Consider the following 16,893-nt stretch of genomic DNA (forward strand, 5'->3'; position numbering starts at 1 on the left):
AAGTTTCTGTAAGTAGAGTTACAGTGGAGGGTTGTAATCCCCATGATCGGATGGTTTTAGTCTACTGTGAGTTTTCCAAATTAGTTGCTGGTCGAGCGCTATTCCGATACATTTTAATATATTGGTGAACTGGAAAGGAAAAGTGAAAATGGTTAGGTAAAATTCATGGATGCGGAAGTTAGAGGTAGTTTGTCCCATAATTAGTGACTGTGCTTTGGAAAGATTTATCCTCTAACCCACTAGTTAAATCAGTAGGAAAACTGGTAAGATGGAGATAACATTGATATTTCTGGAGTGTTGGGTTGAGGGCTACAAAAAACCATGAGGTGAATTGGAGGGTTCATTGTACAATGTACAAAGGAGGGCAGAGACGTTGGAGCTTTGGGACACATTTTCAGCAGTATAGAAAGTATGGGAATTGGGGTGTTAACAGTAACAATGGATGCTCATTTAGATTTTTTGATAACGGATGTTCATTTAGATTTTTTTACTTAGTTAATTACGTAAGTTTAGAGTTTTGAGAGGTGGCGGGAATACTTTATGTACATGGATATAGGCTCGGAGTGAAGGAATAAGGAAATTGAGGATTTTCTGTTGTTAAGTTGGTGAGATGGAATATGTCACGTACAGGAACTGGTCATCAGAGAACCAAGCTTCTGGCGAAGTTGTCGAACTCGCCATCCTCTGAGTAGCTCATCCCGCTGCTGATGAACTTATAGCCATGAAAGACCTTAAGAATAATTCTATCACATCGTGTTGACGATATAGCATGTCTAACAACTGCTAAATCACTAGGTCGAAGTTTTAGTTGTTTTATTGGGCTGCTTTCTGAAGAAGGTGGAGAGAAATCTGAAATACTTCCGATGAAGTCAGCAGAGTGTAACACCATCTGTAAATGGATAATTAGACATGACACCAAAACAAATAAAATACCACGCTATGTTCCTTAACGTAATAACATCAAAATCAAGATGGTTGCGAGTCACCTCAGCATAAAGTCACATCTAAAATAGTTGAGGCACTGTGAAAATAGAGAGCTGTGAATTGTTTGCTTGTATGCCGATCCTGGAACAACTGTAGCAGATTTTATCCAATAACGCATACAGAAGCACGTCTCATCGTGTCTTATGCAGATAGGTGCAATGGGAAAGCTGCCGCACATCAAGATTTAGATTAAACGTCTGCACTCTAACTTTAGACCTAACATTACCATGAATGCTGTTTTACTGATCTTCTAGCGCCTCTGTCTTCCATCGGAGAGACTATTTACGTTAAACGTTGTGTCATTACCGACCTAACATATGACGTCCTGTCTATGAACTAAATGATTTGGAATGTAGGCTTCAGGTTTTGTCTCCTCCTACACATATGCAAATATTGTAACATTAGCTGTTGTTGCTGTTCTTGTTTGAAATATTTATTACCATCTATATCAATTTTATGTTGGCATTATGACCACTGTATTCGGCGATTTCTTGATTCGATAATTTCCCTAGTTTTCTTGGGTTGACGCCAGCAATATACGTCTCAATGGGTACTGTGACTGAACGATGAGTTCTTATGTCTATAGTTGTCTACTGCACTGCCGACTTTATACCCTGGTTCCGAGACTGTAGAAACGTTAAATACGCTCTGTTTATACACTTCAATCTCCACCGCCAAACATTTATAGTGCGCGCAAAATGCCACGGCCGCTAGATGCACAATAGATGCGGAAGCGTGGGGGAGAGCAGTAGTGGTTGTGTGATGGGGGGAATCGCTCAGAGCACTGGAAGGGAAACGCCGGGGTCTGGAGGGGAAGTGCCTTTATAAACTGCAGCTTACGCTCAATTTTTTTGTAAATATTAAGTGGGGCTCCTCCATGCCCACACTTGCATGGTGACCATTTCAAAAGATCTAATGTCACCTCTGCTTTCGTTAGTATCTAAAAAGAATTCCGCCGAAAATAGAGTGATTTATTTCCACCTGGCTTGTTAACCATTTGCAAATTTCAGAAGAATGACTAGCAAATTTTAAGTAACACCTAACTTTTCTCTGGCTGACATGCTTCTTTTGCCAAAACACTGCGGAGTTTAGACTTTCTCACCTTATTATCATGCTGTGAAGACAATTGCGAGAGAATTTTGGAACAGTGGTTTATTAAGTTTATTAAGTGAGGAACTGAAGAAAGGTGAAGTCAGCAGCTTACGAAAAAGCGCATACGCGGTACAAAAAACCGTGTGATGTCTTCACATATGTTGTTCCAAAACCTATAGCATTTCTCGTTTCATCACCTGTCGCTGGCCATTAATAATTACAATCTTTCACCGCAAAAGGCTGCAGTTATTGGAATAACACTGTAAATAATCAAGTTTTATGTAATAACGATATAGTACAACACTCCCCTCTTTGTGTGATATCATTCGCCAAAATCTCATTCAGATATCTGAAACTGTTTACGAAATATGAGGAATGTTGTGCATATTTCGCTCTGGTTTTATTGCTGGCGCGGCGCGATCTGAAATGAGTGTACTACATCAGATCAGTTTTCTCGGAATTGATGACAGTAAAGAAAAATTCAATGTTTTAGTTAAATTTCATACGCAACAACATATTACTTAATATGCACCAGACGCAAAATCACAGCGACTTCTGTTTTTCTCTGCACATTTTTCCTAATCTCGCACCGTCTTATTTTCACGTGAATATCACAATAACTAGGACCATTAACGAAACGATTTGCGCATCACAATGAACCTAACATACACTCCTGGAAATTGAAATAAGAACACCGTGAATTCATTGTCCCAGGAAGGGGAAACTTTATTGACACATTCCTGGGGTCAGATACATCACATCATCACACTGACAGAACCACAGGCACATAGACACAGGCATCAGAGCATGCACAATGTCGGCACTAGTACAGTGTATATCCACCTTTCGCAGCAATGCAGGCTGCTATTCTCCCATGGAGACGATCGTAGAGATGCTGGATGTAGTCCTGTGGAACGGCTTGCCATGCCATTTCCACCTGGCGCCTCAGTTGGACGAGCGTTCGTGCTGGACGTGCAGACCGCGTGAGACGACGCTTCATCCAGTCCCAAACATGCTCAATGGGGGACAGATCCGGAGATCTTGCTGGCCAGGGTAGTTGCCTTACACCTTCTAGAGCACGTTGGGTGGCACGGGATACATGCGGACGTGCATTGTCCTGTTGGAACAGCAAGTTCCCTTGCCGGTCTAGGAATGGTAGAACGATGGGTTCGATGACGGTTTGGATGTACCGTGCACTATTCAGTGTCCCCTCGACGATCACCAGTGGTGTACGGCCAGTGTAGGAGATCGCTCCCCACACCATGATGCCGGGTGTTGGCCCTGTGTGCCTCGGTCGTATGCAGTCCTGATTGTGGCGCTCACCTGCACGGCGCCAAACACGCATACGACCATCATTGGCACCAAGGCAGAAGCGACTCTCATCGCTGAAGACGACACGTCTCCATTCGTCCCTCCATTCACGCCTGTCGCGACACCACTGGAGGCGGGCTGCACGATGTTGGGGCATGACCGGAAGACGGCCTAACGGTGTGTGGGACCGTAGCCCAGCTTCATGGAGACGGTTGCGAATGGTCCTCGCCGATACCCCAGGAGCAACAGTGTCCCTAATTTGCTGGGAAGTGGCGGTGCGGTCCCCTACGGCACTGCGTAGGATCCTACGGTCTTGGCGTGCATCCGTGCGTCGCTGCGGTCCGGTCCCAGGTCGACGGGCACGTGCACCTTCCGCCGACCACTGGCGACAACATCGATGTACTGTGGAGACCTCTCGCCCCACGTGTTGAGCAATTCGGCGGTACGTCCACCCGGCCTCCCGCATGCCCACTATACGCCCTCGCTCAAAGTCCGTCAACTGCACATACGGTTCACGTCCACGCTGTCGCGGCATGCTACCAGTGTTAAAGACTGCGATGGAGCTCCGTATGCCACGGCAAACTGGCTGACACTGACGGCGGCGGTGCACAAATGCTGCGCAGCTAGCGCCATTCGACGGCCAACACCGCGGTTCCTGGTGTGTCCGCTGTGCCGTGCGTGTGATCATTGCTTGTACAGCCCTCTCGCAGTGTCCGGAGCAAGTATGGTGGGTCTGACACACCGGTGTCAATGTGTTCTTTTTTCCATTTCCAGGAGTGTATAAAAAATTAGTAAAGCAAAAATGAATTTTTTTACCTAAGAGTTTCCTTAAAATCATATGAGAGTTTCAGGGTGCCCGCCTCGAAAGGTGGAAAACTCTTATCGGCCTCACCTTCCGAACAAACGAAGGAACTCACCCAGCGCTGTGGACGAAAACTGGTCCCTGCGCCTTGGACTCCACACCCTGCTCGAGCTGTCGTAGACCAAATCGTTCACCTTCCTGGGCACAATCAGTTCTCGGTGGCAGTTGAGGTGTTGCATTAGAGTTCGACATTTTGGTGTTAATGCGTCTGCACTGGCCGCGGTACTGCAGGGTGGCCTTGCTGTAGTCATCGCACTATCTGAGAATAGGAAATTAACTTGCTTAACGATCTTCGCATCCTTATGTGTTGTCGCAGCAATAATAGTAAATATTCGTGCCATGCTGTGTCCTTGCTTTGGTACTCGAAAGTGTGTTTGTAACGTTATTTCTAGTTGAAGCGGCCTCTACTGCATACTGAAACGTACGATCTTATTTCAGGTTCAGTTCCTTGTTGAATATCACTTTCCTGATCATCTAATTTCCCAAAACCGTTCATCTTTAGTTATTGTCCGATCCTGTTTAACTAACTGGTCTCATTCTGATATCCAGCGCCTCTTCCCCCCCCCCCCCCCCCCCCCGTCCAAAAAGGAACTTTATGCTTTTGCTGTGATGGTGTTAGCTGACTGAAGAAACTTACAAATCTTAATGAAATGTTATCCAGTTTCTACTGCATGACATAAGCTTTGAAGGATAATGGAACTGGAACTAATACAACTCTAGATGGCAGGCTTGTAAGGGAGTGATTATTAGAGCTATCATTCTTTTATCATTCACAAAGACATCAGTGGTACGAGCACGGGGCTCACAACCCGAACCACACGCCACTGTTAAGCACTAATGAAGGACTGGGTCCCTTACTTGGATTGCACATAATTCATTACGGTCAATCCAACACATTTATTTCAAATAAACATTAAACGGGAATAAAAAAATTTCAATATCAGCTGATTTAGTGTGTGAAGCGCGAGTTAAGCCAATAACCAGAAAAACTAAACAATTCACCGTAATTCAAAAGAAAGAGAAAAACAAAATTGAATCAATACACGCCACTGACAAATATCCAAAGAACAATACTACTCAAAAGTATACACTGCGGCGGGGAGCAGTCATTCACCCGACAGAAGGCTTCAGAATGAGTTCAATAACACAGCTGCGTGCCCCAGAAAACAGCAAGACATTAAATACACTTCATTTGACGAATAAAAAATACTCATTAATATTGCGCCACCCCTGTTTGAACTGCAGTGTTCCAAAGAAACAGGTGCTTATTCTGAAAGAACAATTTTTTATATGTTTAAATTAGATCATTAAGGAATTCCAAAAGATGTCCAATCCAACCCCCCCCCCCCCCCTTTCAGTTGAGGCACAAATCCTTCCCGTTTCCAGGCAGAGGCTGAGCCAGAAGCACAGAATGCCACAAAACACAGTTTTGCTATGAAATCTTACAGGATACCCGGAAGCAGTAACAGACAAGGGGTCGGCACCCACAAATAACACAGGCTAAGAGTCAGGCTGGGAGCACATCCTACGAGAACTTGTTCACACTATGCTCACCACAAACTGTAGACATTCCGGCCGCCTCAAACCGACTGCCTCTCGCCGTCCCGCGCGCCCCAGCCGAAAACGCAAAGATGCTCATGCTCGGGGACGCGCCAAAGATAACAAGCCGATCGCTGCTGATCGACCAGCGATTTGGCTCAGCCAGAAGAATATATAAAAAGACGCACCACAAAGAAAATACTCGAATGGGACGGAAATCGGTAAATGTGATGTACATGTACAGGCAAACAAGTGATTACCATTTCAGAAATGCTGGATGATTTATTAAACAGAAAGACATTCACAAATTGGGCAACTCAGTAAGCCTTCGATCCAGCTCTGGCTCTTACGCCAGCAGTTATTTGGCTTGGCCATGACTGCTAGAGTTGGTGGATGTCCTCGTGAGGGACATCATGCCAAAATCTGTCAAACTGGCGCGATAGATCGTCAAAGTCTCGAATTGATTGGTGGGCGTTGCCCATAATGCCCCAAACGTTCTCAAATGGGGAGAGTCCGGTGACCTTGCTGGCTAAATTAATGTTTGGCAAGTATAAAGACAAGCAGTAGAGTTTCTCTGGATTGGTGCGAAGTAAATCCAGTATGGTTGCCATGAACGGCAACACAATGGGACAGCCGGCCGGGGTTCGCCGAGCGGTTCTAGGCGCTACAGTCGCAGGTTTGAATCCTGTCTCGGGCATGGATGTGTGTGATGTCCTTAGGTTAGTTAGGTTTAAGTAGTTCTAAGTTCTAGGGGACTTGTGACCTAAGATGTTGAGTCCCATAGTGCTCAGAGCCATTTGAACCAATATAGACCGAAGACGTGTCTGGAGACGCCCCAGAAATCGGTGGGACGCGAGCTTCACATATACAACAAATCTATTGACATCCGAACCCTTCGAATAATTTCTTGGTGTTGTTCTTTTTTCTCTATAAAATTAATTCTCGGGAAATATCGCTACACTGCATTGCACTGTGCTATTATACTAGCAAGCCTCTGGATGTTGTCATTGCCGAAACTTGAGCATCGTGTCTTATGTAACAGGTGTTGCTAGAACTGTGCAAAGGTGGCTGCAACTTGTCAGCGAGGGATGCAGAGGGCTCGCCGGCCCTACATATCGCTGTCGCCAAGGGCCATGTGGACTGTGCCAAAGTCCTTTTGGAGGAGGGGGCTAAAGCTGAAGAGAAAGACGCCGCGGGACTCACGGCCATTGTGCTAGCGGCCAAACAATGTCAACCAAAAGTGAGTACCAAACAAATTTCTGTTTATTCAGTGCTCTCTACAGACAATTATGACAATATTTCAACAAATAAATTCATGTAGGAATAATTTACGAGTGAACAACAAATGTCACTGTCCAACTGGCACTCTATTTCGGCAAACGACCACGTTGACATCATCAGCAGCGTTGATTCAGTTCATTAGTGCACCTGACGATGGCAGCATGCTCACTCTCCGAAACAGTGTACCCGTTGGATACTGCCATCCGGCAGTTCTCCCGTGAACTATTTCGACACGAAGTACGCTGTGGAAGAATCACAAATAAATTCATTCTTGGCGACAATACTAAAAGCTATAGCTGATTGTGATACGCGAAAAGTATTTTATCGGGATGTATCGCCACTCTAGAAGAACTGATCTACTATCAATAGTAAATAGGCAAAGCCCTTTTCTATGAAGCTATGCTCTTTTTTATTAATGTTAATGATCCACAGTCATGGTATGGTATCACTACCACGTACTTCACAAGATGCCCCATTATGTGAATATACACATTGCAAAATCCGACACAGCAGTCAGCATTCCGGACATTACGTCCTGACTTGTATTTGTGTACCTTTCAGTTACACTTGCACATAGCGGAATATCTGTCGCTAAATACAGTGAACAGCTGTATATGACTGAACTGTTTCTTTTTTCATATACTGATCAACAACTGAAAAGACAAAAGGAGGGCCTTGGCAGCGGGTGTCAATCAGAGGACGTCACTACAACCATATATCTATCATGCGATCAGGATACGATAAATGGCACAAGGAAAGCAATAATAGTAGCAGTAACACTGAACTAAGAAACTATATTGAACAAAAACTGGTCAAACAAATTATATAAATTGCCTGGTTTTCTCGGTACGTGTGACGTGAATCGAAGATTAGTAAAGCTTAGAATTACACGTCGTCCAGTAAAGTAATACGCTGTTTAATGTGCAGGAAAAAAAGACACCATTGTGTGCATAAAGCATCGGATTTTAAAAATACACCTCGATCTCATAATCAGGTTCAAGATTACAAAGAACGAACGGTGTGTGAACCTTTGAGGAGATACGTGTGTGCATACTAAACCACATTTCATTTCACTGCAAGCTCTGCACGCAGGATGGTCGGAAAATAATTGTGCTAATATCAGCATCATACGGATGCAATGATTTAAAAGTTGTGTAAGGAAAACGAATGCAACTTAAATGAATAGGTCTTACCATAATCACCAGGACTGCAGTCGTCGTCACCGAACTGCTACGGTCCCAGAATACATCCAGCTTCCAAATACATTAGTTCAAATGGCCCAGATGACCAGTCAAATCGCTGATTGGCTGTGACACAGAGCATCTCACCAAAGATGATAAACACGCTACAGCGACTCAACAAAAAGAGAAGACAAAGAGTTGTCACGACTATTCGATGCTGATAACTGGACGTTCTTGTTGAATATAACAAAGACTGTTTCGCGATTACAGAAAATCATAAACTGCGGGTAAAATGGTGCAGTTTAACACGCAACTTTCTAAATATTCATCAGAACCAAACATTTTACTGTCCAGTTGGTTCTTAGGTAAGAAAGAGATGTGATAATCTGGCGGTGCTGAGTTCAAGTTTGTATAATATGGAGGACATTCTCAAATGGTTGTTGGTGGAGGTAGCAGAAAGAGAAATCTATTATGAAGGGAACCCACTTTGAGGGCAACCTAAAACACAAGTACAATTCAAATGTTTTATCAAAAAATCGTAATATGTAGTCAGTGATGTGCGACAGCAATCATACTATGTCTGCATTACATGGCTGACAATAGTTTTCACTTACTGATTGCTAAACTAAGAGTACTGCACTAGTGGTAAGTGTAACAAAAATGGTTCAAATGGCTCTGAGCACTATGGGACTTAACATCTGTGGTCATCAGTCCCCTAGAACTTAGAACTACTTAAACCTAACTAACCTAAGGATATCACACACATCCATGCGCGAGGCAGGATTCGAACCTGCGAGCGTAGCAGTCCCGCGGTTCCGGACTGAGCGCCTGAACCGCTAGACCACCGCGGCCGGCGTAAGTGTAACAGATAGTGACGAAACAATAACCAGGGTGTCCATTTTGATGAGAATGTAAAATGGAGAAAGCGCTTTTTGAAATCCGTTCACTACTTTGTTCAGCCACGCTTGCACTTAGCATCCGTGAAAATCTTGGGGAGAGACAGATCCATAAATCGACAAATTTAGCATATTTTCATTGAATAACGTCTTTGAGAAAGAACGTCTTAATTGGTCAAAAACGGCCTATAAAAGTAATATGTGGTAGTTACCCACGATCATATTGTACATATTTGTTAGAGGAATTTAGCAATGTGACTACAGCTTCACTATGTATTTATTCCCTCGTGAAGTTTTGTTGTAAATAATCCTCTGCACTTCAAAAGGGACAATGGTTTACATAATTACAGTGCCAAAAGGAAAAATGACATTCACTACTCCACGTTAAGGTTGTCTTTATCACAAAAAGTGATGCACAATGTCGTAACAAAAGATTTTGGTAGCTTACCAGTGATGTAAAATGTCTCATAGACAGCCAAGTAAAATTTGAAAACAAACCGAAGAAGTTTCTTCTTGAGAACTCCTTCTATTCTCTAAGAGAATTTCTATAATTCTAATGTGTAGAAGGTGACTTGTAAGAATTACTAACTCACGTCTGTATACGTAGTAATAAAAAGTGTATTTAAAAAATAAAAGGACTTACATATGTTGAGTATGTAACCAAATATTCAAATTAATTTGTGGTGTGAACGTAAAATGACTGGTTCTACATCATTATCATCCGTCATGCAGATGATCCACGAAACATGAAACAAACTAAGTAAAAATTGGAGCAGTATACAGTCGGAACTGATGGTTACGCAATAGCCACCTTCGCCGTTGGTGACTCGTAACAGAGAGACAATAAATTGTTCGCGCTAAACTAAAATGCTGGGATCTCAGGCATCATTAAAGAAAACCTGTTATCAATTCGATGATGGGTTTGATCATCACAGTGCTTGACTAGGTATGCTCCTGTTGGAGGAAATTTAATACGGGGATCAACAGTTTATGTAGAGTCCGAACCACGCTTCAGGTACTTCCCACATCAAGAAACATTGCCAGAGGTGAAAGAAATAATATGTGACAGGTAAAAATCCTAGGACGTACTCAGGATTTTACTCGAGACCTTTGGATTTATATTCTTGCACTTTACTACTGAGCCACCGAGACCACGGGGATCAGCACTTCCACAAAAGATTAACTAAATTGTAACTAATATTTTTTCACCATTTAGTGATTCTCTTACTACGATAAAAGGGATAAAGACTACAGCAATATCTTTCAAACAGCACGTGTGAGCACACATGATGTTGGTATTCAGCCTTGCCTGGACACAAATCTTTATTGTTGCTAACTCTTATTTCTGTACACCTTCTCGGGAAGCGCTACCCTAGAGAATATCAGTCCTTCTCTGGGACGTTATTACTGCTCGCCAGTGGTACAGAATACAAGTGCTGGCGAAAATGTTCACTCTATTTACTCTCATCTGCATTGAGGACACGTTGGTTTCTACTAGACCATGTCTCGGAACTACTCACCTTTCTTCCTGAAATTGGGAGAAGGCTAGCTAGCTAAAGGTGTAAAGTTTGGTTTAAAACCTTGCTGTGGCTATTTCCGCTAGGAAATGAGTGGCAACCAAGTACAATGAACTGTTTGTACTGTAGGTCACACGTCTCCACCCAGCCAGAATTTGGCAGGAGGACTAATGTGAGAATACTCTGTATGTTCATGCACTGATGCTTTTCATGTCCCCTGGCACTATTCTAGTAATAAATTTACCTCGCCCAAAAACTCGCAATTCATTCACATTTTCGGATACACTGTCCATAAAACCACGGAATATTTACCAGTCTTCTGTGAGTGAATATTCCAAGTCCGTCACGTGATGATAGTTCGAAACAGAATAACTCCATTAAATGATAATTGCCATTCCTTTGTCTGGAGCGCATTTAAGATAAACACTCATTCACTTCCTTGGATATTTCATGAAAATTAATGTTCTTCAGACAGTTCGTGGGCCTATTCAACTGTTGCCATTACACGTAAGAGGTTCCATGAATCCTCTAAGTAGCCAAAGTTCCAACCAAAAACATTTTGTGAATAGCACTAATTTCCGAGTTGACACAGTAATTACGTCACACGAGCTCGCTTGTTGGAAACTGACTGCCCTCCCATCGTCAGTCTCTGTATATGTAGTGTGCATCACTTATTAAGACCACACCAGATGTTGCTTTGCAATCGGGGGGGGGGGGGGGGGCATAATTCAGCATGAATACCTTTCTCGTAACTTAATTTTTTATATAAAATTATTTTTATAATATCCACAACTGAAGGGATCTATTGCACCACTAGATTCAGAAGCATAAATCTCCATCATCGGATACCCCCAAATAATTTGTTAATGCTTGGCGGGCGGAACAGTCAACAACGAAAGTTGGAATGAATGGCCGTACAACAAATAGGAGCAGAAGGTGGAAGTGCTACTCAGCTGCGGAGAAGGTAATTTAACAGAACATATGTTCCAATAATGTTTTCTTAATAACAATAGTGCTATATGTAGTACATTTTCTTGTGTTTCCAGTTGCTTACTGACATCTCCAGCAAGTGGACGAGTTACGTTCCCTGGTACATGAACTGTGAGGTAGTACAGGAGAATGGAACAGTTTTGTTTAATGTTTTTAGTATGTCATGAGTTCGTGAATAGTACACCGTCATAGTTTTTTGAACAGGTCATGAGAAGAGGAAGTGGATTACGGAATACAAATGTACAGTGGTGTAGTTATGAAAATATCTACCGCTATCATATCTTCATAAATAAAAACGTTGCAATAAAGGCACTCATATTCGTTAATGTGTCACTGGTAACTAGACAATTCTGATAGGTATTGTTTTATTTTGTTTCTGGGGAAAAAGTTATTTAGGGTGGGCAAGATAAAAGGGACATCCTATACAGCCTCAGTCCAGAGAGTGTAATGAATGTGTCTATAATGAGAATGGATTATTGACTTACTTAAAACAGTAAGTACTGTCCTTCCCCATCGATGGCGATGCACCTCGGGGAATAGCTGTACGAGTGCTGGAAACCGGCAGAGTGTTGGGTGCCCTCTCTAATAAAAAACCTGAGTGAACGGATCAATGATGAACATGAATTAGTGTCATCGGACGTCCGCCCCGAACAAATACAACGAACAGTAACGAACAAAATGAGAATAAAAAGAGCCGGCACGGTAGCTCAGCGTTTTCGGTCAGAGGGGCAGTGACCCTATGTAATAATAAAAAAAAATAACCTGAGTAAAGGAATCAACGATGAACTTGTCATTTAACGACCGCCCAGACCTAACGCAACGAACTACACCGAACAAAATAAAGAAAAAGAAACGGGTAGCGTCTTTGATTCATAATGAAAACGTCTTCGGTCCCGAATTAGAATCATGCCTCTGCTTAAATTTTGATTAATAATCAGCATTGGCGGCCGAAGACTTCCGCCATAAGAAGTCATCCTCATTCTGCCAACGGCCTTGTCAAAGAGGGCATAGAGGGGTGGGAAACTGCCCCTAAAGACGGAAGAATTAGCAGTGGTGATCAACGGCAGGAGGATGCAGAAGGCTACGGAAACCACTGCATTAAGGACACGTAACGTGTAACCACAGGACATATAGCCTGTAATTGAAAAAGGGTCATGATGAACTCCCCATTGGGAAAAGATTCCGGAATAGTCCCCTATTCGGATCTCCGGGAGGGGACTGCCAAGGGGGAGGTTACCACGAGAAAAAGATTGAATAATCAACAGAAGGAAAACGACCTATGAGTCGGGGCGTGGAATATCTGTAGCTTATACGTGGTAGGGAAACTAAACAATCCGAAAAGGAAAATGCAATGACTCAATCTAGATATAGTAGAGATCAGTGAAGTGAAATGGAAAGAAGACAAGGATTTATCGTCAGATGATTATAGGGTAATATCAACAGCAGCAGAAAATGGTATAACAGGAGTAGGATTCGTTATGACTAGGAGAGAGTGTGTTTCTGTGAACAGTTCACTGACAGGGTCGTTCTTATTAGAATCGACAGCAAACCAACACCAACGACGATAGTTCAGGTATACCTACCGACCTCGCAAGCTGAAGATGAAGAGATAGAGAAAGTGTATGAGGATATTAAAAGGGTAATACAGTATGTAAAGGGGGATGAAAATCTAATAGTCTTCGGGGACTCGAATGCAGTTGAAGGGGAAGGAGTAGAAGAAAATGTTACAGGAGAATATGAGCTTGGGACAAGGAATGAGTGAGGAGAAAGATCAAATGAGTTCTGTAACACGTTTTAGCTAATAATAGCGAATACTCTTTAAAGAACCACAAGAGGTGGAGGTATACTTGGAAAAGGCTGAGTGATACGGGAAGATTTCAGTTAGATTACACCATGATCAGACAGAGATTCCGAATTCAGATACTTGATTGTAAGGCGTACCCAGGAGCAGATATAGACTCAGATCACAATATAGTAGTGATGAAGAGGAGGCTACAGTTTAAGACAGTAGTCAGGAAGAATCAATAACCAAGGAAGTGGGATACGGAAGTACTAAGGAATGACGAGATACGGTTGAAGATCTCTAAGGCTATAGATACAGCAATAAGGAATAGCTCAGTAGGCAGTAGGTAACTGCGAAGAAACCATGGGTATGAAAAGAAACACTTCAGTTGATTGATGAAAGAAGGAAGTTCAAAAATATTGCGGGAACGTCAAGAATACAGTAATTCAAGCCGTTGAGAATGAAATAAATAGGAAGTGCAGGGAAGCTAAGGCGAAATGGCCGCAGGAAAAATGTGGAGACATCGAAAAAGAAATGATTGTCGGAAGGATAAACTCAGCATACAGGAAAGTCAAAACAACCTTCGGTGACATGAAAAGCAAGGGGGTAAGATTAAGAGTGCTACAGGAATTCCACTGTTAAATGCAGAGCAGAGAGCGGATAGGTGGAAAGAAAGTCTCTATGAGGGGGAAGATTTGTCTGATGTGATAGAAGAAGAAATATGATTCGATTTAGAAGAGATAGGGGATCCAATATTGGAATCAGAATTTAAAAAAGCTTTGGAGGACTTATGGTGAAATAAGGCAGACGGATTAGATAACATTCCATCAGAATTTCTAAAATTATTGGGAGAAGTGGCAACAAAACGGCTATTCACGTTGGTGTGTAGAATGTATGAGTCTGGTGACATAATATCTGACTTTCGGAAATGCATCATCCACACAATTCCGAAGACGGCAAGAGCTGATAGGTGCGAGAATTGTCGCACAAGCAGCTTAACAGCTCATGCTTCCAAGTTGCTTACAAGAATAATAAACATAAGAATGGAAAAGAAAACTGAGGATGCGCTAGACGACGACCAGTTTGGTACGAGAGAGGCCATTCTGATGTTGCGGTTAGTAATGGAAGCAAGACTACAGAAAAATATAACTGGAAAAAGCATTTGACAGTGTAAAATGATGCACGATGTTCGAAATTCTGGAAAAAGTAGAGGTAAGCTATAGCCAAGAGGGTATAATAAGAGCCGGCCGCGGTGGTCTGGCGGTTCTAGGCGCTCAGTCCGGAACCGCGCGACCGCTACGGTCGTAGGTTCGAATCCTGCCTCTGGCATGGATATGTGTGATGTCCTTAGGTTAGTTAGGTTTAAGTAGTTCTAAGTTCTAGGGGACTGATGACCACAGCTGTTAAGTCCCATAGTGCTCAGAGCCATTCGAACCATTTTTTTGAATAATAAGAGTGGACGACAAAGAACGAAGTGCTCGTATTAAAAAGGGTGTAAGACAAGGATGTAGCCTTTCTCCTCTACTATTCAATCTGTACATCGAGGAAGCAATGACGTAAATAAAAGGAACGTTCAGGAGTGGAATTAAAATTCAAGGTGAAAGGATGTCAATGATACATTCGCTGATGACGTTGCTATCCTGAGTGAAACTGAAGAAGAATTACGTGATCTCCTGAACGGAATGAACAGTCTAATGAGTACACAGTCCGGAATGAGAGTAAATCGAAGGAAGACGAAGGTAATGAGAATTATTAGAAATGAGAACAGCGAGAAACCTGACATCAGGATTGGTGGTCACGAAGTAGATGAAGCTAAGGAACTCTACTACCTAGGCAGTAAAATAAGCAGTAACGGACGGAGCAAGGAGGACACCAAAAGCAGATTATCTATGGCAAAAAAGGCATTCCTGGCCAAGAGAAGTCTACTAATATCAAATGTCAGCCTTAACCTGAGGAAGAAATTTCTGAAGATGTACGGCTTGGAGTACAGCATTGTATGATAGTGAAACATGGACTGATCGAAAACCGGAACAGAAGAGAATCGAAGCTCCAAACGAATGTTCAAAATTAAGTAGACTGATAAGGAAACGAATGAGGAAGTTCTACGCAGAATCAGAGAGGAAGGGAATATGTGGAAGACACTGATAAGGAGAAAGGACAGGATGACAAAACATCTGTTAAGACATGAGGGAATGATTTGCATGGTACTAGAGGGAGCTGTAGAGGGCAAAAACTGTACAGGTTGGAATATAGAGATTGGAATACACCAAGAAAATATTTGAGTACGTAGGTTGCAAGTGCTACTCTGAGATGAAGAGGTTAGCAAACGAGAGGGATTCGTGGGGGCTCATCAAACCATTCTTATCGTCTGTTGAAACGACAGCACTTACTTTATGTGTACTGCAGTCCTCTTTTGTAAATAACAAAAAAATTCTCTGGAAAGATCTTTTCCCACTCGTGAAAAATTGTTCCGAGGTACAACATGGTCATCTGGTCAAATTTAAAAGTACTGCAATCGAGAAAAGCTTGTAAATACCGTATTTAATGGTCTATATGTTACATTATTGCTCTAGTACACACCAATTACCAGTAATTGAAATTAAATTAAGAAGAATTGTCAATAACCAGTTACAAGTTAAAAACAATTTTGAATATAGGATTTGAACAGAAATATGGAAGTATCACCAGAAATGCATGTTTTAACAAAAACGCAGCTATTCCTGCAGGTTGCACTACTGCATTTGACCGTGAATGGCACCTGTGAAATGCTCTCAATACGTTAACGTGTCAGTTACGATCAGAACAGTGTACTGTGTAGTTGTAAGTGCATTATGCCTGAGTGAATTGTTGATGGTCGTAGGATGAGTGCATCGGTAACCAAAAGAGCCATAGTACTTGGTGCTTCAAGAGGCAACACACCGAATATTTATACCACAGACAGCAAAAGTGGAGAAACATCGTATGTTAAGTCTCAATGCGCACGAAAGCATCTCCTGAGCGATCGTGACAGACGGCCATTGAAGGGGATTGTGATAAGAAATAAGAGGACGACAATTGCAACAGTCACTGCAGAACTGAATGTCAACTCGCTAACCGAGTAAGCGCAAAAAAAGGGGGATGACGCGTAGCTGAAGTCATAAAACCAGGACAGGGGTGCAGTGGAAGTAAGTCAATTGGAGGAAAAGACTAGTGTTTAACGTCCCACCGACAACGAGGTCATTAGAGGCGGAACACAAGCTCGGATTAGGGAAGGATCGGGAAGGAAATTTGCCGTGCCCTTTCGAATGAATCACCCCGGAATTTGCCTGAAGCGATTTTAGGGTAATCACAGAAAACCTAAATCAGGATGGCCGGACGCGGGTTTGAGCCGTCGTCATTCCGAATGCGAGTCCAGTGCGCTAACCACTGCGCCATCTCGCTCGGTGTAAATCATTTGGTCGGATCAGTCTTGTTTCAC

The 16,893-nt window shown here is 42.7% G+C and overlaps 1 protein-coding gene across 2 annotated transcripts in view; it reads left to right on the plus strand.

Annotated features, from left to right (window-relative positions):
* The window catches only part of LOC126253205 (uncharacterized), a 599,715-nt gene that overhangs the window by 363,024 nt on the left and 219,798 nt on the right, over positions 1-16,893 (plus strand). For both annotated transcript variants that reach the window (XM_049954381.1, XM_049954382.1), the window contains exon 14: positions 6,831-7,028. In XM_049954381.1, the coding sequence (XP_049810338.1) occupies positions 6,831-7,028 (198 nt within the window). The remainder of the gene's footprint in view (positions 1-6,830; positions 7,029-16,893) is intronic.

This window comes from Schistocerca nitens, chromosome 4 (genome assembly GCF_023898315.1).
Source record: "Schistocerca nitens isolate TAMUIC-IGC-003100 chromosome 4, iqSchNite1.1, whole genome shotgun sequence".
Taxonomy (NCBI): Eukaryota; Metazoa; Arthropoda; class Insecta; order Orthoptera; family Acrididae; genus Schistocerca; species Schistocerca nitens.